At 39.6% G+C, this 24387-nt stretch overlaps 1 protein-coding gene across 1 annotated transcript; it reads left to right on the top strand.

Annotated features, from left to right (window-relative positions):
- Positions 1 to 235: 235 nt before the first annotated feature.
- NLRP14 (NLR family pyrin domain containing 14) lies at positions 236 to 23316 on the top strand. The gene is made up of 11 exons (XM_016213957.2): positions 236 to 527; positions 1308 to 1379; positions 3897 to 5517; positions 8546 to 8707; positions 11601 to 11768; positions 12945 to 13115; positions 13540 to 13710; positions 14893 to 15063; positions 17064 to 17234; positions 22296 to 22466; positions 23181 to 23316. Exons 1-11 carry the CDS (start codon positions 236 to 238, stop codon positions 23314 to 23316), a joined length of 3306 nt encoding a protein of 1101 aa, XP_016069443.2.
- Positions 23317 to 24387: the final 1071 nt, after the last annotated feature.

A 24387-nucleotide genomic window follows, 5' to 3' on the forward strand; every position in this document is an offset into this window, starting at 1 on the left:
AACTCTTAGGAAGGTGGAAGATATATACAGTGTTCTATATTAGAGGAATGTTTTTATGATAGAAAATGTATTGCAGAGGACACTAGGTCGGCACTGAGCAGAACAGAGCGGGCTTCAGCACGTGTTGAATTAGTCTGTATTTTTATAGGTGTTTCCATTTCTAATCTTTTCCATAGGTCCCATTTATTTCAATTACTTTTCCCTACTGAAGGCTGAATACTGGCCCACAGACAAGATGACAGATTCTTCGTCGTCTTCCTTCTTTTCTGATTTTGGGCTGCTACTGTACCTGGAGGAGCTAAACAAAGAGGAATTAAGTAAATTCAAGTTACACCTAAAGAATGAGGCCATAGGACCCGGGTGCCACCCCATACCCTGGGCTGATGTGAAGAAAGCCAAGCGGGAGGAGCTGGCTAACTTGATGCACAAACATTATCCAGGAGAGCAGGCTTGGGATGTGGCTCTGAAAATCTTTGGCAAGATGAACCTCAAGGAACTGTGTGACAAAGCAAAAGCAGAGATGAGCTGTGAGTGATGCTAGGGACATATCTGGGGGGAGGAAGAAGGAAGTGCCCTGGAAGCTGCTGGGATGATTCTGTGAAAGGGACTTAGAGATTAAACCGTCCTGTGGGACACAAGCTCCACAGTGGTCAAGTACATTGGGAGCTTGTTGGATCATTTGAGAAACACTGAAGAGGCTGGAAAGTTTTGAGTGCTGTCACTCAGTCCACTCATTAATTGGGGAGTAATTCATCCATATGGTACCAGTTAGCATGATCAAAGCAACTGAATGATAAGAATTATTCCATCTAATGTACCTTTGTCTAAACTACAAATAAACATATATTAGGCTAAACTTTAAGGAATTTCAAATATGTCTTAAAATCTTTGCAGAAACATGAGGAATGGGCAAAAAGCTTATTAAGGGACCTAAGCCACATCAGTATGTTTAGTCATTCCCAAGTATGAAATATTGTAGACATCTAAGATTCCTTACTCATATTTCCTTGGAGCCACACCATACCACCGTGAGGTCAATACAGACAAGGAAATTTAGGCTTAGACTAGACCACTCACCCTATTACAGGATGGGGGCATGGCAGGAGGTCTCCTACTTCAGTGTTGTTTGCATCACATCACTCTTCCCTCAGCTAAACTTGTGCAGTCTGAGGCTCTGTTGCTCTAGTTTCTTAAACCCAGAGGGTCATACAGTTGACCGCTGAGGAGAATTCTGTCCCCAGTTCTGCCCATTAAGAAAGCTCTCCTTGTGTTTGGTAATCTTGTAATCCTGTTGGAACCTGCTGCAGGGGCAGCCCAGACCACAGGACCAGAGGACACCAGGGCTGGAGAGGCACAAGGTGACCAGGAGGCAGTGCTGCGTGAGTAGATGGGTTTTTGTCAGATTTGGGAGGAGTTTGAGCTTTTGAAACGTGATGGGGTTCATCTGCCAGGGTACTTTTGTTCAACTCTTGTTAACTTCTTCTAATATCCTACCTGTATACTGATTATCATTCAAGAAGAGTCAATAAAACTGGCTCTCTGGCCAAAGTCAGAGTCAAGGCCATGTTGATTCAGGACTCAAGAGAACGCTATTTGGGAATGCCCAGTCAAAGGTGAAAGTCTAATGAACAAAGGTGTATTCATGTCTGTGTTTTATGGACTAATGAGTCCTTGAGTTGGCAGAGACTATTTGGCTTATCACATCTATTCCCTTCCTTTAAAAGTGATGCTGTGATTGAGTTCCAAGGGTAGTAATTGACTAATCCACATAAAATGTAATTTCTAGAACCAGGTCTTCTCGGACTTTGTTCAGCCCCATTTCCATTCGCCCTACTTTGTTTTGAATTCTGTGTAGTTGAATTCCAGTTTACGTGAACGGAATTACAGTACAAAAAAACGAGCAGGTGAAAAAGCTTTATTCATAACTCAGCTATGCTGGTTTCTAACAGGCCGCAGTGTTTCTTTCAAGAAGTAATTGAGGCTCTGGCCGGGTAGTTCAGTTGGTTTGAGTGTCATCCCTGTACACCTAGGCTGTGGGTTTGATCTCCAGTCAGGGCACATACAAGAAGCAACCAATGAGTGCATGAATAAGTGGACAAATCAATGTGTCTCAGTCTCTCTCTTTCTCTCTCCCCCTAAAAAACCAATAAATAAAATAAAGAAATAATTGAGAACCTATTTCATTCCAGGGACTAATAAATAAAAATTGCTTATTGCATTAAATGATCTAGAAGATGACTTCCCACTTGTACTTTAATTTCTGATTCAATATAAGGATGTTTATTTTTGTGGTATATATTTAAGAAACCGGGATTCTATCTCCATAGAAAGTGCCTGTCAGAAAATCTGGAAGTTGATAAAAGTAAACAAAGAAAGTAAAAATCATCCTTATAATCTCAATTGTCTTTTAAATATTGCACTGTACTAGATATTATATCATAAAAAGAAAGTGTATCTACATTCTGATACCATAAATTCTCTTGGAGGAGAATTAAGCATAATTTAGTGGGATATGAACTGTGTTAGATGTTTGTACTGAATGGAACAGAGAAAAGAATTACAGTCATGTCTCCAAGGGGGATTGGTTCCAGGACCCCCATGGATACCAAAGTCCATGGATGCTCACGCAAGTCACTTACATAAAATAGCATAGAACAGTGCATACAGTCAGTGCACCTTATCCACAGCTTTCCAACCACAGATCAAAAATAATATTTTCTATCAACAGTTGGTTGACTCTGGATGCAAAACCCAGGGTTATGGAGAGCCAGCTGCATATTTATTGAAAAAAATCAACATATAAGTGGACCTGTGCAGTTCAAACCTGTCTTGTTCAATAGTCAACTGTATTTACTTTAAAAAATTAAATAATTACAGCTTGTGATATGTTCTATGAATGAAAAAATATACTGTGTTTTGAGAATATGTGAAAAAGAGAACTATCTAGCATTGGGGTTCAGAGAAGGCTTTTCTCCTGAGATAGTGACATTTAATTGAGATCTAAAGATAGAATTGGGCTTAACTAAGTAAAGATGAAACTATATTTTCATTCTACTTGGACATTTGGGGATTTTTTCTTCTCTTTGTATAATTTTGTTAAGTGGTGTCACCCCAAAAAATTCAATTTAAAAATGAATAAAATAAAATGGAAAGAAAAGTTCTTTAGGCTGTGTTTCGATGTTCATTTCTATTAATGTTTTACCTGTATAAGGCGGATTATTTTGATCTGTAGCTTCAGATCTGTCTTCAGGTCCTCTCTGGCTATTATTGTTAATTGTTGCCTATGTTGTTCTTCTTTTTTTTTTTTTTTTTTATTTCTCAGAGAAAGAGGAAAGGGCAGGGGGAAAGAGAGAAACATCCATGTAAGAGTGAAACATCAATGGGTTGCCTCCTGCACGGCCCCTACCGGGGATCCAGCCGCAAGCCTGGTATGTGCCCTGACCAGTAATCTAACCACAACCTTTCCGTGCATGGGACAGTGCCCAACCAACTGAGCCACACCTGCCAGGGCGCCTGCCTGTGTTCCTTATTAATCTGGATGTGACTCTGTTCTACACATATATCATCTTTTTTCTCTGGAGGAAAAGTACAAAGAAGAGAAAATATTTCTAGAATGGATTTAATTTTTATTTTCCATCACAAATTCATTTTTCTGCATTGCCAGTTTTATTTTTTTCAGTTTCTCGTGCATGTTTTAAATCTACAGGAATATTTTTTGTTTACATTTTTTTTTCTTACCTAAACCAGCTGCTCTTTTATTTCAGCCTATGTCAATCACTTCCTCTTCCTAAGTCTATGCCCACTAAGTCTATGCCCACTATTCTTAACATTGCAAAGCATAGAATTTGTTTTGATCATGTGTATCTTTGTTTTGTTCCTGCTCCATTATGACTTAGGTGACAGAACAAAATACAGAATTCAAATACAGGAAAGGTTTTGCCTCATGCGAGATAAGAAGTGTTTGCTTGGAGAACCTAAAGATTTCCGTCATGAAATTGCCAAGGAAGGTAGAGAGCTGCTGGAACATTTGTTTGATGTGGATGTCACAACCGGTGAGCAGCCGCAGACAGTGGTGCTGCAAGGGGCTGCTGGAGTTGGGAAAACCACCCTGGTGAGAAAGGCAATGTTAGACTGGGCCCAGGGCAATCTCTATCAGGAGAAGTTCACCTATGTTTTTTATCTCAATGCGAGAGAAATTAACCAGTGGAGAGAAAGAAGCTTTGTTCAAATGATATCAAATGACTGGCCCAGCACAGAAGGCCCCATTGAAAACATTATGTCCCAGCCAAATAGTCTCCTTTTTATTGTTGACAGTTTTGATGAGTTGAACTTCGCCTTCGAGGAACCTGAGTATGCACTGTGTGAGGACTGGACCCAGGTACACCCAGTGTCCTTCCTCATGAGTAGTTTGCTGCGGAAAGTGATGCTCCCCGAGTCATTCTTATTGGTGACGACAAGGCTCACAGCTTGCGAGAGACTAAAGCCCTTGCTGAAGAGTCAGCGTTCTATAGAGCTACTGGGGATGTCTGAGGATGCAAGAGAGGAGTATGTTTACCAGTTTTTTGAAGACAAGACGTGGGCCTTGCAAGTATTGAGCTTACTGAGAAACAATGAGATGCTTTTCAGCATGTGCAAAGTCCCCCTAATGTGCTGGGTCATTTGTACTTGTCTGGAGCAGCAGCTGGAGAAGGGTGGTGATGTCACACTGACTTGCAAATCCACCGTGGCTCTGTTTACGTGCTATATTTCTAGCTTGTTCACACGAGTAGATAGAAGCTCTCCTAGTCTACCCAAGCAAGCCCAACTGAGGAGCCTGTGCCACGTGGCTGCCAAAGGAGTATGGACTATGACACATGTGTTTTACAAGGCAAACCTCCGAAGGCATGGGTTATCTAAATTCGATGTCTCACTTTTCCTGGCCATGAATATTCTTCAGAAGGATACAGATTATGAAAACTGCTATGAGTTCACCCACCTACACATTCAGGAGTTTTTTGCAGCTATGTTCTATATGTTGGAAGACAGCCAGGAACCCGAGGACCATTCCTCTCAGTCTTTCGCAGACCATTCCTCTCAGTCTTTCACAGACGTGAAGCCGTTACTTGAAAGCACTAGTTATAAAGACCCACATTTGATGCAGATGAAGTGCTTTTTGTTTGGCCTTTTGAATGAAGATCGAATAAAACAACTGGAGGAAACTTGTAACTGTATAATGTCGCTGGAGATAAAAGGGAAGATACTTCAGGAGATGGAAATATTAGGAAATAGTGACTATTTCTCATCACAGCTGGGATGTCTGGAGTTGTTTCACTGCCTGTATGAGACTCAAGACGAAGCATTTATAAGCCAGGCAATGAGCTATATCCAAAAGGTTGTCATTAACATTTGTGGGAAAATCCACTTGCTTGTGTCTTCTTTCTGCCTTAAACACTGCCGGCGTTTACGGACCATCAAGCTGTCTGTGACTGTGGTATTTGAGAAGAAGATGTTCAGTTCAAGCCTCCCGGCTGGAACTTGGTAAGTGTGTGAGGTCAGTTCCCTGGAAGTGGCCTGTGGGGGAGTGAAGGAAGCCGATTTTGTCAGGGAGAGGGGAAGAGTTATTTAGCTGAGGTCCCAGAGCCAGGGTAACCTTTCAAAGTGTCCCACCTTGAGAAAAGGAGAGCATGCACTGAAGCCCCTATTGACCAGTCACAGCTTCTGGTACAGAATGGGCAGGTCCCAACAGAGGGATTTGGCTGAGAGCTGCCAGCTGTGACCACTCCCAACAACTAGGGACTGAGTGCTTCAGTCCTCAAGGAGGGGTGAGGCATCGCCCAAATTACGCCCATTATCCTACGGAGTGTATTTACCTTGTAAAAACAATTTCTTGCTGGATAGAGTGTCCGTAGGTCGTCTGTCTAGGCTATGTTTCCACTGCATTCTACTGACCTAGCTCACCTTCCCCATTGCGTAGGCATAGGTTGGCCTTTGTATGAAAGGTCTCAGCCCTTTGACACCTAACTGGGTGGAGTCAGATGCTGGTAAGAAATAGTAGGTGCTGAGTGTTTTGAAAGAGCAATCTTCAGCATTTTTATGCTGATTATTATACCCTCTCCCCTTCCTCTAGTTGCCTTTTCTGACTTTGCCCATCTAAGTCTAGAAGAAGAATTGAACTATGGAATTAGTCCTAGATTTAGCTAAAATTAATTGAGGGCTTACTATGTGGTATATAGAGTGCACAGGATGTTGACCATATCCAACTCAAGGTTGGTCAAAACCATATTTCAGTTTATTTTTATGATTACAAAACAGATTCAGGGAAGGTATTCACCTAGAAAATAAGTACAATCATTGATTTAAGCATACATCAAATAATAGCTAATATTTGCTTCACACATACCTGATAGTCTTCTAAATCCCAACTCATTTAGTCTCCTAAAAATCAGGTATGTAACTTGAAGGAACTCACACATCTGATTTTAAGTCCTTGGTTTTCCAACTTTACTGAAGCTGTCTCATTGCTGTTACACACAATTGCAGCATTCCTCTTATAAGAATACATATCATTCCTCTCTGAACTGTGGGAGTAGGAATTATAGGCTAGAATTCTATGACCCGCTCTTTACTATCCTTGGGAAATTGCAAATAATCTCCTTCAGTCAGTTTTCTTCATTCTGGTTTCATAGTTCTATTTTTTAAAAAGACATGATCGAACCCAGGGCATTAAAATGCGTTTTGTGCCCAATAACAAATGTTAGGAAGGCATCCTGGCCACTATATAGCCAGTCTTCATGCTACGTTCCCCTCACCTCTGTTGTAGTGTTATCTAATACTAGAGTTGGCATTGTTTCTAAAATAAAAGAGTCTGAGGACCCAGTGTTTTAAAAGGGACATTATGGGTGGCCTCAGTCTCTTCTACAACCTTACTACATTATAAACTTGAGAGCAGGATTGCTGTCTTGTTCACCATTTTATCCATAATATGTGTACATAGTAAGCACTTGAATGTTCGAATGAATAGTTTATTGCCTAGTTTTCTCAAATTTAAGACCTCAGGTGACATAGAGGCCACCACTCTGCAATGTCATTCATTCGGGTTTAAGTAAGGTATGGGGGAAACCAATGTTTATTGAATAGTGAAGGGGATCGGGATGTGCCAGCCCAAAATGTGCCGCTTTTACATAAGAATTATTTCGAGCTGAAGGCATTTGAGTTCCTGAAACCCCTTACCTGCCTAAAAGCAGAGCTTCCCAAAAGGACTCAACTGTTATAAACTCCTCCCAGGAGCAACTCTTGTCTCTTCTTGGAGACAGAAGTTGGCCCTACACCCAGACAGAACTTGTCATAACTTACCATGTCTCCCATCTAGTCTACTAAAGGTCTGTTTATCTTTCCAAAAAGTCATTCGTTTTTCACATAAGTGCCCTTTCTCCCTCCGCCTTTCCCCTGCTAAATTACTTTTTAGACCCCAAATTCTAACTACCGCTTTGACTTACCCATAACTGAATTTCTCCCATGTGTATCCGCATGTGCTAATAAAATGTGCATGCTTCTCTCTCGTTAAGCTGTCTCTTGTCAGTCTAGTTTTACAGGGCCCTGCCAGAGAACCTAGGACAGAGGGAAAAAGCCAATTCCTCTTCTACAGTACCTGTTATGTATAAGGCAAAATGCCGGACTTACATATTTTTTAATATAAATAGCTACTAATTGGTAGGAGCATTTACGACATGAAACATTTGCTAAGCATTTTCTATAACTTGACTTACTGAATCTTCACAGTAATCGTAAGAAATAAATACTGTTATGTTCATGTTTTAAGATGATGAAGAAGGCAAGGCTTGCATAGGTTAGTAATGTTGCCAGAATCACCCAGTGTAGTGAATGGCAGAGTGGGGACTCAGGACTATGCTGTTCTAGAGCTTATGCTTATAATCGCTAGATTATCTTCTGTTTTATTCCTTGTTACCTTTTGTTTATAATGACTTTCTTGATAGTATGCCTAATAATTAAATTATATAGCATTTTAAAATTTACAAAGTGCTTTTGTGTACCAACTAAAGTTGACTATTAAATCTTCACAACCCTGTGAGGGGAGATGGCCTTTCCATTTATAGATGAAAAAACTCTGAGCTCATAGAATTAATGTGACTTGCTCAAAGTAATATAGCTACTAAACGGTAGGACTGGAATGCAAACCTGTGGTTCCCTAGTATCCGCTGTTCCTAATCTTACTCTTTGTGGTCACATATTATTTTTCTTCTTGATATTGGCTCTTCGGGTATTTGAAGACCTCTCCTGTCCTTCCTGAGACTCTTCCTTCCAAATGAAGTCTCCAGTTTTTTTTTATTTTGCATGTTGAAGGAGTGTGTTGGAGGTGGGAAAGCTATTGGGCAAATAAAGCCTCTGGAGAGCCAAGAGGAAGACTTCTGGTGGACTGTGCTTACAGCAGACCTGCACTGGATGCTCTTACCATTTTCATAGTCCACTTATTTTCACCCACTACTGTCTTCTGAGAGCTCCTGGGGTGAAACAGATTCATTGGTCTTTTCTTTTCCCAATTATGTAGGCAAAGGGATGCCTATTATTGCTGGCAAGATCTCTGTTCTGTGCTTCATACAAATGAACACTTGAGAGAATTGAACCTGTGTCATAGCAACCTCGATGACTTGGCAATGAAGGTTATTTATCAAGAACTAAGGCACCCAAACTGTAAACTACAAAAGCTATTGTAAGTGTGGCATGAGAAAATTTAATAGAGTTCCAATTTTATTTGTCCCACCTCCCACTCCTACTTATCAGGGTAAACCAACAGTGTAAAACACTAAGAACATAAACAGTGGAAACCTCTGGGAATGTGGAAACATAAGTAACCTGTTCTGGGAAAGATTGTGCAGAGCGTAGTAGCTGTTGACATGGGTTTTGGGGGCTTGATTAGGAATTTTCTAGGTGAAGAACACAGAGGTAAGGCATTGTAGGCAGGTCAACAAAGCATTTTCAAAGATAAGTTCTGGAACATACTACTTTTTCTGTTTAATTTTTTTGAATTGAGGAATAATTTATGTTCAATAAAATGCATAGATATTAAGAGTTCATTCAGTACATTGAGTTTTGACAATTGCATACACCTGTGTAACCAATACTGGAAACAAGACCAAATAATTTCATCAGCTCAGAAAGCTTTCTTGTAACGCTATCAGTCTTCTCTCCCGGTCAGTCCCAAAGGCAAGCATTTTCTAACCTCTCTCACTATAGATTAGCTTTTTCTGTTCTTGGAAATCATTTAGAATGATTTATATAGTATATATATATATATATTTTGTTTTGTTTTGTTTTGTTTTTATCTTTTTCTTAACAAAATGATTTTTTTTTTAATTCATCCATGGTACCCCAGTTGGGTGGCTCAGTTGGTTATAGCATCATCCCAATACACCAAGGTGCAGGTTCAATCCCTGGTCAGGGCACATACAAGAAGCAACCAATGAATGCATAAATAAATGGAGCAACAAATCGATCTCTCCCTCCCTCTGTTCCTTCTTTCTCCCTTTCCCCCTCCCTCCTACCTTCCCCCCTCCTTCCCTCTCTCTCCTTCCTTCCCTCTAAAAACCAATTAAAAAATAAATAAAATTAATCCATGTTGCATGTTTCAGCAATTTCTTTTTATTGCTGATTAGCATTCCATTGTATGATAGACTACAACTTGCTCATTCATCCTCTTGTGAATAGACCTCCAGTGTCATTTTCAATTTTTTGGCTGTTAGGGACAAAGCTGCTATGAATATTTTTGTACAAATCTTGTTTTTTTGGGGGGGGGGTTGTTTTGTTTTGTTTGTTTTTAAAATATATCTTTATTGATTTCAGAGAGAGGAAGGGAGAGGGAGAGAGAGAGAGAGATAGAAACATCAATGATGAGAGAGTCATTGATCGAGCCTGCAACCCGAGCATGTGCCCTGACTGGGAATCGAACCCCGATCACCTGGATCCTAGGTCGACGCTCAACCGCTAAGCCACGCCTGGCTGAGCCAAATCTTGTTTTTAAAGGTGACATGTTTTCATCTCTTGGGTTAATACCTAGGAATGGAATTGCTGGTTCATAGGAGGATGTTTAACTTTTTAAGAAATTGCCAGCCAGTTCTTCAGAGTGGTTGTACCATTTCATAGTCCCACCAGCAACATGTGGAAGCTCCAGCTGCCCCTCATCCTTGCCAGCAGTTGTTATTTCAGTCTTTATCTCTTAATTTGATTCTAGATACCCTATCACTTTTTGTACATTTGCCTGTTTAATGTCTTCCTCTTGTCCATGAGCTCTCCTAGGAGCTGGAACTGAACCTGTTGTCTTCTGTGTTCAGTGCCCATCAGTGTACTTAAGGCCTAATTGGTGCTCAGCACTATGTACTGAATGTTGAACAAATGATAGATACTTGTTTCCCTTGACACTGAAGATTAACGTGGGGGTTTTTTTTGGGGGGGGGGCAGGCTTCCCTTCAAATATTTTCCTTAGAATCTCAGTGTTTTTAGTGAGATCTGACTTTAGATTTTAAGTAACTAGATTAGGTCTGGACTTGCATAATGTGGTAGGAAACTGTATATATGTTTTATGATGAAGGGGTTCTTGGAAGTCCATTTTGCTCACCCCCAAATATCTTCCCACATTGTCCCTTTGATGAATGTCGCCAATCTAAATCCTAACAATTGCTAATGCCATCTTTTGGGTTAGATAGCTTCCTCTTTTAGAATTCGAATGTACCTTGGTTGGGGGGGGGGCGGGGTGACACCCTGAAGGCAGCTCCTAGCCTTTCCCACCTTGGTGTGGCTTTACTTACTCAAGTTCCATTTCCCTAACAAGGGAGGCTGTACTTTTAATCTTATATTTAGTGAGTGCATTAGGCACTTTCATTAGATGGTGATGGTTAGTGCTTAAAATGGTAAAAGCTTTGCTTTCTTGTGCTTGGCTGGAAGGGGTGTGAAGGTGAAGGGTAAGTAGTGGGCAAAAGGGACGAAGGGAGGTTTTGAACAGTTAACGAGCAGTGTGAACGTGCTGGGCATTTGGGGCTCACAGAGGCATTACAGAACTAGATACAGCAACAGTGAGTTAGGAGATAGGAAATCAGAAGCAAAATAGGCGATCTAACTCCCTCTATGTTTTGCTTTGGGCTGCCTGTGAGATGGTAGGGCATATTTTGCAATAATGTTTTGCTAATGATGCACATTAAACAGTTGATACTAACGGTGAACTCACCTCAGATTATTTAAAGGATTAAATGCCATGAATTAATGTTGTAATTGCAGTATTTAGAATAGTCCCAATAATTATTAATAGTTATTCCTGGGGTTAAGAGTTCAAAAACTCCTCTTGTGCTTTTTCTGATGTTATTACCTTCTTTTCTTTCAAGGTGAAAAAAAGTTGAGAGTATCAGTTGTCAGGATATCATGGACACCTAACTTGTAACCCAGTTGTTTTTCTAAGCAACATCTGAAACTTGGATTTATGACCTGACCTGGAATACGAGAAACCCAGAGTAGGATAAGAGATGGCAGGAATATTTAGATAATATCTAAGATTTTGGTTTGAAAAGACAAAAGAGATGATTTTGTGATCCTTCCTGCATATTTTTCTCCTGAAGGTTGAGATTTCTTTCTTTCCCTGATGGCTGTCAGAATATCGCTAGTTGTTTGACTCACAACCAGAATCTGCTGCATCTCGACCTGAAAGGAAGTGATATAGGGGACAGTGGAGTGAAGTCCTTATGTGAAGCCTTGAGACACCCAGACTGTAGACTACAGAATCTGAGGTAAGTCAGAGTAGGTAGCTTAAAGAACAGAAATTTATTTCTCACAGTTGTGGAGGCTAGAAGTTCAAAATCAGGGCGCTGGCAGCACTGGTTTCTGGCGAGGCTTCTCTCCCTGGCTTGCAGACGGCTGCCCTCTCACTGTCCTCGCATGGCCATTGGTGTGTTTGCACATTCCTAGTGTATTCTCTTCCTGTGAAACACCAGTCCTACTGGGTGAAGGGTTCACTCTTGATTCACTCAAATAACCTAATTACCTCTTTAAAGGCCCTGTCTCCAAATACAGTCACATTGGGAATTAGGGCTTCAACATATGAATTTTGGGGCGCATTTCTCAGTCCATAGCACTTCTCAGGCCAAGTTGAGGTTTTTCAGCCTTAAACCATGTTCTAGGTCATCCATTGAGGTCTAAGCCTGTTCCTAACTCCGTAGGCCCTGATTTTGATGAAGAGAACCAATTCCCAAGGGACTCGAGTTAATAAGTCCTTGCCTAAAATAACAAAAACAACTCCACGTTCCAGGAGCACTGCTGCCACCAGACTCTTCTTACAAATAGCTGGCTGGAATCAGGCCCAGCCACGCCCCAAGACAGGTGGCCTCTAAATGAGAGTCACTAAAAGTAAGGGCTCTACATGCACTTCTTTCCTCCTGCTTCTTTTACATGATTTTTAGAAACTTACTTCTGATTTACTTGTTTTCACTCTTAAGGACTGGATTCCTCAGAAAGCGTGGGTTCCCACTTGTAAATGAGCTCTTGGAAGACAGTAGTGGGAGTCACAGCTTTTGCTCCTGATTTCCTGCCCATCTGTTTCAGAAATCAGAGTATAAGGATGCAGCCCTCCTTCAGTCCACCTTCATCCATGTTGTAGCTAAGGACATTCCTCCCGGATTAAAAAATGATGATCATTTAAAAATATTTTTGAATGTTTTCATACGTATTTTCAAAGGCAATTGGAGACATGGGAATGGAAAAGACAGGCTTCCCACCCTCCCCTTCCTAACACTGTCAGAGCCTTGTGATTGAATTAAACTCTTATTCTATGTAGGTTAGCTGGATTCTCAAAAAAGGTCCCAAAGACCCCGATAGATTCATGTGACCGGATGCTCTGGCTGGCTGAGGGGGGGTTATAATTCTTCTCTGAGGAGGGGTCATTTCTATTTTTCTGTATTGTTTTCCAGCTTGGAATCCTGTGACCTAACTACACTTTGTTGTCTGAACATCTCCAAGACTCTTGTCAGAAGCCAGAACCTGGTATTTCTGAATCTGTCAACTAATAATCTATTGGATGACGGAGTGAAGCTGTTGTGTGAGGCCTTAAGACATCCAAAGTGTTACCTAGAGAGACTGTCGTGAGTCTTTTTGCTTTGTTTACTGTAGTGTCATTTTGTTCAGTCTTATATAGCTTAGTTGTGATGTGAATGGGCAGACTGCCTGGGCCTTGATACCAAATGGCTCACTTATCAGTCGTGGGTGAGCTCCTCCTTTTCTCCCCCCACTGCCCCTCCTCTTTTATTTGACTATTTTAGACACTTCTTCTCTTCATGACTGACCTTTTTATTTTATTTTTTTCCCAGGCTTCTCCTCTCCCCTCCTGTTTTTTGTTTCATTGCACCCTGTACACAGCTGGAATGGAATCCGTAATTTAAGTAGCTTTGATGAGGTTGAGTCTGTAGTTGAGATGTAGGAGTCGTAAATACCAGCTAACTTCCTTGCGAAGGAGAAGCATGAACTTTGGGATTTGACTATCCCTTCCCATCTGTGTTTCTCCTTCAGCTTAGAAAGCTGTGGCCTCACAGTAGCTGGTTGCGAGGATCTCTCTTTGGCCCTCATCAGCAATAAGAGGCTGACACATTTGTGCTTGGCGGACAACATCTTGGGAGACGATGGAGTGAAGTTAATGAGTGATGTCTTGAAACATCCGCAGTGCACTCTACAGAGCCTTGTGTAAGTGAATGCTAGTTTTCAGCCTTCTAAAGGAAGATAATATGAACACATTCTGTCCCTTGCTGTCTCCCTACTGTTGACTTGAATGATAATGAAGCAGATGAGGATGATGATATTAATAGCTGCCATTTCTTGTGTCCTTACTGTGTGCTGGGCCTTGTGCTAATTTTTTTTTAACCTGCACAAAATTACCTGTTGGTATCAAATTGGCAACCTGAGTTCCGAGTGCCTCATTGTACAGGTGAGGAATGTAAGGCTTAGAAAGATTATGCAACTTACCCGAAGCTCAATTTTTATATCCTCACTGGGTATCTGCAGTCCTTCTGATCAATGTTAATTAGATCATTGAAAATAACTTTAAAAAGGACTTGATGTTGAGCATCTTCTCTAATGTATTCTAGGAATTGTCTCTTCATAGGCTCAGTTTTCTTCTGGATGCTTTCTTTATGTTATATATTATGGTTACTGATATCTCAAATAAACTATTACAATCATATTTTATGTATTGTAAATAATTTACCTAGCATGTTGCTGTATTTCTAATTTTCTTTATGATCATTTTTAGAATATAAAATTTTTGCGAGGTTTAGTTACCTTCCCCCTCATGATTTCTAGAAGTTTGTCATAATAGGGAATACCTTTCTTTTTAAAAAATCCACTTGTGTCATCTTTTTCATACTCTTTATGGTTTAATTTTTAACATTTAAATGTTAAAGTATTCCAAATTAAATTTGTTATAAGGCTTAAACTTATTTTCCCGTCAGATCTGTTGTCCCCAAATCATTTATAGTGTAATATATCTTCTCCCTACTGATTGGAAATGCCACTTTTATTATGTACAGAAAGTACTTATTTATTGTGATCGCTCCCATTCTACTCCATATGCCTGCTCCTCTGGGCCATGTGGCTACTTCTGCAAGAGGGTACTATATTTATATGCAATGTAATAAGATTAAAATTTTATTTATAGTAATAAAAATTCTGAAGAGCATGAATCCAGTTTGTAGCTGAATTTGGTGCAAACTTTTGTTTCCCAAGTAAGACAGCCGAAGAGGCAATGAGGAAGAGGCTATTTGACCTGAGATGTAGACAGGGACCATAGCATGAAATCTTTTCAAAGATATAAATCTCTGGCAGTGGAGCAGTGATTCTATTTTTCCTCACATTGTCCTTCCTGTGTAGGCTGCGACGATGCCATTTCACTTCAGTTAGCAGTGAACATCTGTCATCTTCCCTGCTAAGCAACAAGAGCCTGACACATCTGGATCTGGGGTCAAACTGGCTACAAGATGATGGAGTAAAGCTTCTGTGTGATGTCTTTCGGCATCCAAGCTGTAATCTTCAGGACCTGGAGTAGGTCTTCTTTGACCTTAGTTTTGTGTAGCTTTATCTACTGTAGGGGAGGTATGGAAAGAGAGGCTGAGAGCAGAGTATCTAGGATATATGACTGATTCCCTTTCTCCCATTCTGCCCAAGACTGGGGCAGTGTGTTCCTCCTATTTTTATAAACGATTAATACAGTAATTACAGTCAACTTGCCTCAGGTAAGGCGGACCAGAGCCATCAGGCTGAACAGTAGCCTCTTTATTTTTCCCTTGGTTATGCCCCAGTAACTCTACTATGTCCTTTACCCTACATCCATGAAGCTTAAGTTATGCTCCACCAGTTTTTCTTTCTTAAATTTGGTTTTATAATTGGGCCAACTTTTAAAAAAAACTGCGAAGGGAATTCTTAAAACTATCCAACAATCCAGTCATTCCTTAACAGCAACCATGTTTATCCTTACGTGGTTCTCTCTTACTCTGTGAATAGGTACACATACCTGTACATGACATGTGTATGTGTAATTGTGATTACTGTGTAGATGTGACTGAAGCTTCCTTTTCGTGTGATAGTATTTCAGAAACAGATTCCAATAGTTACATACAATTATCTTACTTTAATGGTGGCACAGTATTTAACATTTCATTATATAAATACTGTGGCTAGAGTGAAGCAAGATATAGGTGTCACCTAGCAGTCTCAGTTTACTTTCCCACTAGGGCCTCCCTTGGGACTGACTAGTAGTCTGGATGAGTCATGAAGGGTCTAATCCCAGCGTTGTTAATTTAGAACTATAAATTCAAGATTGGTGGTGTACCCAGAGGTGTTTGGCTTGACTGGACTGACTCATGATAACCAAATTTCCAAACAAGTTTAATAGTCAATTGTCACATCTGTAAACATTGAAGTGATTGAACTCTTGGGTCCAACAAGCACATATACCTCCTTTAGGAAAATGTATATTATATGGATTACAATGTGATTCTCTGGAGTTTCCTTGATGATTATTCCAATTGGAAGATAAAATTTTGCTTAATGGAAATTATCATTAAATCCAATGCCTTCATTTCAGCTACAGAGATATAATTTCTAAGCGACGGGTACACACAGGATATTTGCTTAGCCCAGTTTCTCTCCTGAGCATTGCTGGTGCTTTCTTAGCTACCTCCACAGTCTCTGGAGGCTATGCGAATTCTCTCAACCAGAGTTTACAACAAATATGAGCTAGATGCTGAGGGGACTAAAGGTTATTACTGAGGCGGTGCTCTTGTCCTCAAGTAACTCACAAAATGCTGAGAGTAGGGAAATAAATGCTGAGTCTAACCTATTGCATATTTTGTTATAAGGGTATAGCGAGAGTTTCAAGGAGCAAGGAGAGGAACGGAGGAGACCGAGTCACGTTAGGCTTGAAAGATGTAGAGGATTTTGTTCTGTGGAGATAACCCAGGCAGAAGGAAAGAAGAGAGAAAAGAAGGAGAATGGGGATGGAAGTGGTATATCTGGAAAACAATAGATTGTGTGGTTGGAGGATAGAATGGGGACAAAAGAGAAAGGGAATGCTTGAGGCCAGATTTTAAGTGCTCTTGAACGTCCTACAAAAGACATGAAAGAAATATCTTCTTATATGTGCCTTCTTGATTTTTTGGAGATAACGCTTTGAGATAGATTCCTGGAAAGCATTTTTATATCAATAATATATTGGAAACTGAAAGTGTAGACATCAGTGGCTTCCTTGGGAAAGCTTACAATATTTTTTTTAGCATTGGTAGGAGTAAGTGTTTATAGCCTTGATTTGGGAGTCTTGATAGGTAACGACTTGTTTGTGGGAGAAAGCAGTTTACCCACTGTTGCTTTCTGCTTACTAAGAAATCCACCTGTTTCTACTGGCAATGTTAGACCTTCCGTTGTGCATCCTGGATTATAGGTAGAACAGGGTCAGGATAAGCTCAGATACATGGGAATCTCTCCCAGGAATAAATTAAGTAAGCCTCACAGCCAAAGGTCTCAGTTTTCTTTTGTATTTCTTACAGACTGATGGGTTGTGTTCTCACCAGTGCCTGTTGTCTGGATCTGGCTTCTGCTATTCTGAACAACCCAAATCTGCGGAGCCTGGACCTCGGGAACAATGACTTGCAGGATGATGGAGTCAAAACTCTGTGTGAAGCTTTGAGACATCCAAACTGTAATATTCAGAGGCTTGGGTGAGTTCCATTTTCCATTAGGAAAATGACAGCTATTTGGTGGCTAGTATAGCTAGAAGAAATTTAGTATATGGAGAGAGGATGGAAAATGAATGGGGTTAGAAGGTAAGTTACTCTCAGAAATGAGAATCTGAATTTCAAATATATGGATCAATGTGTACTGTATATTGTTAGTATGGGCACTGTATTTCACATTTCTCAGTACCTTGGATAGGGTATGTATTAAGTAAAGGGTACTTAATTTAGGTCTTCCGCATTCTGTCATCCCTCAGATATCCCATCTGGCCTTGCACTAATTATTCTTATTAAATCAGATATTTTATTAATCATCTATCTAGAAAAATGCTCTCAAGGAGCTTGCAACCTAATAAAATCTTATCCTATGTTCTGAATACTTATGTTCAATCAGATATTGTTTAGATTTTTATTTTCTTTTTAAAAAGTTGAACTAATATTGGAGAGTACATTTTTACTCATACAGCATGAATTATTGACTTCTAGGTCAAAAATTTTGCTTTACATGTGGGAACCTCAGACACTATGATATGTCTCCCTGAATCTTCCAAGAAAGTGTTGCATTTTCCCATGTTTCCATTGACTGTTTATATGTTTTTATCACAGCAATGATGATGATGTAACTGTTGGGTCTGAAATTTAATCCTACTTACCACCTAATAAGTTAGCCTCTTTCTGTCTCATGGATGCAGGCAGGAGACATAGAAGCCTATCAGCGACAGAGGACTTTATTGCAGCACAGCCATATAAGCATGAGGCATGTTTGTGTCAGTTTCCCTTGTGTCCTAAGTCCCACAGGGTTGCTGTGGAGGGCTCCGATAGGTGCACATGCAGTAGGTTGCATCCCAAGAGAGGAACATTGAGTTCGGGGACTCATCGTTTTATAGCGAGCAGGGAGCAAGCCTGCTCTTTGTCATGAAAGGGCAGACATGACCTCATCCCTCACGGTTGCTCATTGCACATGTATCCAAGGAAACGGCCCAGGTAAAGAGTTGGCAGGGGCTTGCATTTTTGTCAGAAAACATGTAGGAGGGCAAAAGAATGCCTCCCAACAATACCCATTCCTTTTTTCTACACAATACAATCTTGGCTTCTGGTATATTTTCACAAGGACGTGCCACTCCATTGGCCATTCACAACTGCTGAAAATACACTTAGGAAATATGTAGGATGGATTAGAAAAACATCAAGCAAAAGAAGAATGAGTTTTAAAAGATTAAAGACAGTTACAAATAAGGAAGACCGACAAAAGAGATCCACAATAAGCATAATTAAAGATCCTGGAAAAAAAATACTGGACAAATAGATAAGCAAAAATTAAAGATAGGAAGCCCTACTCCCCAAAAGAGCACAATCTACAGATTAAAAGGGCATACCATTTCCCCAGAAAAATATTAATAATAAAAGTCAACACAGGACAATTTGTTGGACCTACAGACATCCAGGCCTAAATAAAAGTATTTTTAACAAATAAGGACACTGAAGGGGAAGAATCCGCTGTTTTCAGACTTTTCTACAATTAGTTTCAATGCTAGTCGGCAGTGGACTCTCTGGAAAACTCTCAGAGGAAGGATGACCAAAATACTATGAACACAGCCAAGCAGTCATTCAAGTCATTCAGCAGCTGTGAAAATACACTTGTCTACTTCTAATGTGACTTTCATCCTATAATTTTAAATTTTCTCTTCTGTTATTTTTAAGCTCTGCCAAATCATATCTTAAACATTTTCATTATGAACAATAAAATACGGAAAAGTGAATAAAACTAATATTTTTAAAATAAAAAAATGTATGTAACCGCACCCAGGTCAGGAAATTGAATTTTCCCAGCTAACTGAATTCCCCTTGGTCATTCCTTCGAAACCACAACTTTTTCCCTTCTCCCCAAGAAGCAGCCATTATCCTGACTTTATGGCAGTCATTCATTTGTTTTCCTGTACAGTGAACCATGAGTGTATTTAAATTTTGCCTGATTTTGAACTTATGGAATCAGACTTTATGTATTCTTCTGTGTTCATGGTTTTTGTTTTGGAGGGGTTTTTGCTTAATATTGATTGTAAGAGTCATTCAGTTGCTTCATGTAGCTGTAGTTAATTCACTTTTATTACTATAAAAGATCTCAATGAATGACCACACAAGAAACTAGAATAACCATTAATTTCAGGTGAACTTGTGGGCTGTTTTCATTTCTTTTATTTTATGACTTAGTGATGCTATAAATATTTTATTATTTTTTTAATCCTTACTTGAGGATATTTTTTCCATTGCTTTTCAGTGAGAGTGGGAGGGGTGGGGGCAGAGGGAGGGAGGGAGAGACAGAGACAGAGACAGAGAGAGAAAGAAACATTGATGTGAGAGAGGCATATCGATTGGTTCCTTCATGCACTTTCCCTGACCAGGCTGGGGATTGAGCCTGCAACTGAGGTACCTGCCCTTGGTCAGACTCGAACCCGGGACCCTTCAGTCCACGGGCTGACGCTCTAACCATTGAGCAAACCCAGCTAGGGCTATGCTATACATATTTTAATACATAAATGCTACATACACATTTATCTCGAGTAAATAATGAGGAGTGGACTTATATTATGGGGGAATATAGGTCTTCAAATGTATCAGATGTCAAAAACATTCCACCAATTCATTCTGCCACTGCCAGTGTGTGAGTTCCTATTGCTCCCTCTTCTTGCCAGCTTTGTCAGGCTTAATCTTTAAATTTTAGCCGGTCAGCTGTGTATTTTGGCATATGATTGTGCAAGATTGGAATTCTTTCCTTTTTGAGCTTTGTAGAAATTTCTGGTGAAGCTATATGATCTGAAGCTTCCTTTGTGTGGTGACTCTTTTGACTTTTGATTCAATTTTTTAAATAATTATACATTTATGTGGGTTTTCTCTTATTGAATAATCTTGGTAATAGTATTCCTGTGCTTTTGTCTACTCATCTAAAACATAAAACTTATTGCCAAGTGTCTAATATTATTATCTGCTTAATTTCTGAACCATCTCTAGTGATTTAGATATCTAGTGCTGTTTCATTAATTATTGCTTCTTTTATTTCTTCAACTTTGGTTGAGTTTATTTCACCATTCTTTTTCTAAATTCCTGAATTGGACGCTTAGCTCATAAATATTTCTTCTTTTCCAACACAGACTCAAGGTTACGATTTTCCTTTAAATCATTGTATTAACTTCATCCTCCACCTTTTGCTGTTATGTGAAGTGTTGTCATTATTTTTTAGTCTGAAATATTTAACTGCCCTTATGATTTTTTTCTTCAACCAATGGATTATCTTAAAGTATATTCCTTGATTTTCAGACAGAAGAGCAGTTTCTTGTTATCTTTTTATACTTACTCTCTGGCATTACAGTCTGAGAACATACATGGTTTCAGTTCTTTGAAATATGACATTTGCTTCATGACCTAGTATATAGTCAGTTCTCATATGCGCTCCATAGTGTACTATGAAGAGCCATTGGTTGCAGTAATTCATATCAGTTACGATTGTTACTCCTGCTATTCAGATCATCTATATTTGTAGTGTTTTTCCCCCAGATAATTCAATTACTGTGAAAAATATTAAAAATCACCCCTATAATTGCAGATTTATTTTTCATTTTGTAGTTGTTAGTTTTTGTTTTCTGTATTTTTTCACTGAATTTATTGGGGTGACGTTGGTTCACAAAACTATACAGATTTCAAGTGTTCAACTCAATAAAACATCATTGGCACACTGCATCGTGTGCCCATTGCCCAGCAAAGTTTCTTTCTGTCCCTATTCCTCCCACCCCCGCACTTTGCCCACCTCCACCTACCCCCACTGTCCTTTCCCTCTGGCTGTCACCACACGGTTGTCTGTGCCTGTGTGTTATGCATGTTTTTTGGCTAATCTCTTCACCTTCTTTCCTTCAGCCCCCCAACCCCCTCCCCTCTGCCAGCTGTCAGTCTGTTTCATGTATCTGTGCCTGTTTCTATTCTGTTGTTAGTTTATTTTGCTCATTAGATTCCACGTATAAGTGAAATCATGTGGTACTTGTCTTTCTCTGACTGGCTTATTTCATTTAGCATAATGCTCTCCAGCCCATCCATGCTGTCTCAGAAGGTAAGATTTTCTTCTGTTTTACGGCTGCGTAGTATTCCATTGTGTAAATGTACCGCAGATTTTTTGACTGTTATTAGTGATTACAAACTTAGAATGATTGTTTCCTGATAAATTCTTGATAATCTTTTATGTCTTATACTTTTTACCATAAGATTTATTTTGTGTGATATTTGTGTACTTTGTGTCATTATCAGTGGCGGGACTATTGTTCCACTCTGTTAATGTGTGTTCCATGTGGCAGCCACTTAAAAAAATATTTTGTATACTCAGTTTCTATATAGGCACTCAGTTGTTGAATGACTACATAAACATTAAGGTGAAAATTAGATTTAAATGAGTTGGCTGGGGGAATCATCAGGTACAGAAGACTGATTTTAACATATTTCCTTAGTCCATGGTATTGTATCATCTTTGGCTTACGCAAGGGCCCATTGATCGTTGTTTGGTTAGTTGGTTAATGTATCTCCACTAACCATCCTCCTTTCCACCTGTAGGCAACTGACCTAATATGTTTGAAATTTGCCATAGAATTGTGTGTATCCTTGTAAAAGATGTGATGAAGTTTTTTGGTGCATGCATTTTTATTTGCATAAATGGCATGGTGCTAGGGATCTCATTATGTAACTTGACTTTTAAACAATGCCGTATTTCTAAGATCTAGTTATGTTATAATTTTAATATGTTATAATTTTAATGCTGTTCAAGGACACAACTGCTTTATACCCTGGACCATAATTATGAATTCATAATTCATGATATTGGAAACGATATGTTCAGCCTATAAATATCTAAAATAATAAATATTATAAGTACTTATATTCCTTGAATTTCCCCTAATTGTGCTCATTTTTTTTAAGCTTCTAGAGTATCCTATATTCCCAGATCTCTTGTGTGCTTGCCGTCTGTCATGGGATAAAGTTAATTTTATCTGCAGTCTCTCTTCCCTGCAGGCTGGAATACTGTGGTTTGACCTCTCTCTGTTGTCAGGATCTCTCCTTTACTCTTAGCAGCAACCAAAGACTGATAAAAATAAACCTGACACAGAATACCTTAGGTTGTGAAGGAATTGCAAAGTTATGTGAAGTCTTGAGGTCTCCTGAATGTAAACTACAAGTTCTAGGGTAAGTCTTCATTGGCTTCTTAGGAAGAAAATTTTCTGAAATAAGAAACTGGGGGAGCGACTCATTTATTGCAAGCCTCAGGATCAACCTGATTGTGGGTTCTTGGGTATTTTCTAGGCCTTTATTTGTTTTTCTCTCATAGAACAGTAAATTTTGAGAGACATAAAGTAGCATAGTGGTTAAGAGCCATGAACTCTAGAGCCAGGCTACCTGAGTTTATTGCCACTTACTAGATATTTGAACTTGTGCTAGTCCCCAATCTCTGTGTTTTCGTTACCTTATCTGTAAAAGGGGTGAAATGATAATATTTATGCATAGGCTTATTATAAGGATTGATCACCTGAGTCAATAGAGGTGGTCTTTAAAACAGTGCCTAACATACAATAAACAGTGTATGTGTTAGCTGTTTTCATCATCATCAGTATTACTATTTTGCTTAAGTAAAAAAAAGGCTATCGGAGGATCCTTTTAAATTTTAATCTAGTTCTCTCTTTCTCTTCTATATTCCATTTTCCTTCAACTGCAGTATCCCCTTCAGCATATCCGTTTCCTTTTCTACACCTCAGCCATGTTAATATTCTCTCTCTACTTTAAAAGAATAGCCGTCCCGTGTCCCCCCCCCCCCCCCCCCCGGCCATTGACATAAATTTTCTGAGAAAATAAAGGGCTGTGGGGAAATTGAGTGCAAAAAGAGATGTCCCCTTGTTTTCTCAGGTTGTGGAAAGAGGCATTTGATGAGGAAGCCCAGAAGCTGCTGGAAGCTGTGGGAGTTTGCAATCCACACCTACTCATTAAGCATGATTGTAATGATCAGAACGAAGAAGATGGTTCCTGGTGGCAGTGTTTCTGATGTGAAGAACTTGACATTCTTTGAAAATGTAAAAGAAAGACCTCAGAGTGACAAGGCCTGGGGCTCTCAGCTTTAGAGACTCTGTGCCCAGACATATGGCATTTGATGTTAGGTATAGGTTAATCACTTCTCTGGCAAATGTCTGTTCTACTTCACATAGGAGTTTGAGAAGCTAAAATAAAATGAAAAGCATAAAGCCCTGTGAAAACTGTACTATGATGATTTTAATTGGATGTAGAGCTTAAGAATCCAGATGTGAGAAGCCTAGAAACAAGTCTAGAGGATGGGGCCGGGGAAGAGCACCTTGTTTCCTCTCTCCATCCCCACAGCCATGCTCAGTTCATAGCCTCACTGTCTCTGCTACATTTCATTTAATGCTTTTCTGTGTGTGTTCTTGGGACCACTCGTGTCAGAATCACTTGGATGTTTCTTAAAATGTAGATTCCTGAGCCCCATATTAGACTTACTCAATCAGAATATCTGGGTGAGGACCCTAGGAACTGTCATTTTAAATATTTCCCAGGCAAATCTTCGGTACATTAGTATTTGAGAATTGTTAGTCTCAATAGAAATGGGAGTCCTTTGCAGTGAACATTTTCTGTAGCCTATTGTGAAGATATAAGGAGACAGAAAGATTATTGGGGTTAGAGCAAAAAAGTTCCTCCTTTTGATAGAAACATGTAAAATTTTCTGTAAAAGAATGTTTGGGCAATGTATTGCTATGTAACAATCAATCCCAAAGCTTATGGCTTCAAACCGCTTCATTATGTCATGACTTGGTGGGTTAGAATTCAGAAATGGCTCAGCTAAGCATTTCTTCATGCTTCACATGAGCATCCCCTATCAGTTCAGCTGACAGCCAGGTTGTGCTGGAAGCCCCAAGATGACTTGAGTCACATGCCTAGTGCCTTGGAGAGGATGGCTGGAAGGCTAAGTTGGGTTGGGTCCCCTCTAGCTAGTCTTAGTAAGGCGACCAGTGAGATGCTGGTTTAAAAATTATTTGAGGAACAAGGGTTTATATATCCACCATAAAGGTGTTAATCTGAAAATAAAAGGTCAAAGTGAAAGGCA

This window comes from Miniopterus natalensis, chromosome 11 (assembly GCF_054644295.1).
Source record: "Miniopterus natalensis isolate mMinNat1 chromosome 11, mMinNat1.hap1, whole genome shotgun sequence".
NCBI classification, from domain to species: domain Eukaryota; kingdom Metazoa; phylum Chordata; class Mammalia; order Chiroptera; family Miniopteridae; genus Miniopterus; species Miniopterus natalensis.

Coding starts and splice junctions, on each gene's coding strand:
- NLRP14 (XM_016213957.2), top strand. CDS start 236: ATGACAGATTCTTCGTCGTCTTCCTTCTTTTCTGATTTTGGGCTGCTA. Junction 528..1,307: donor AGCAAAAGCAGAGATGAGCT/GTGAGTGATGCT, acceptor AACCTGCTGCAG/GGGCAGCCCAGACCACAGGA. Junction 13,711..14,892: donor TGCACTCTACAGAGCCTTGT/GTAAGTGAATGC, acceptor CTTCCTGTGTAG/GCTGCGACGATGCCATTTCA.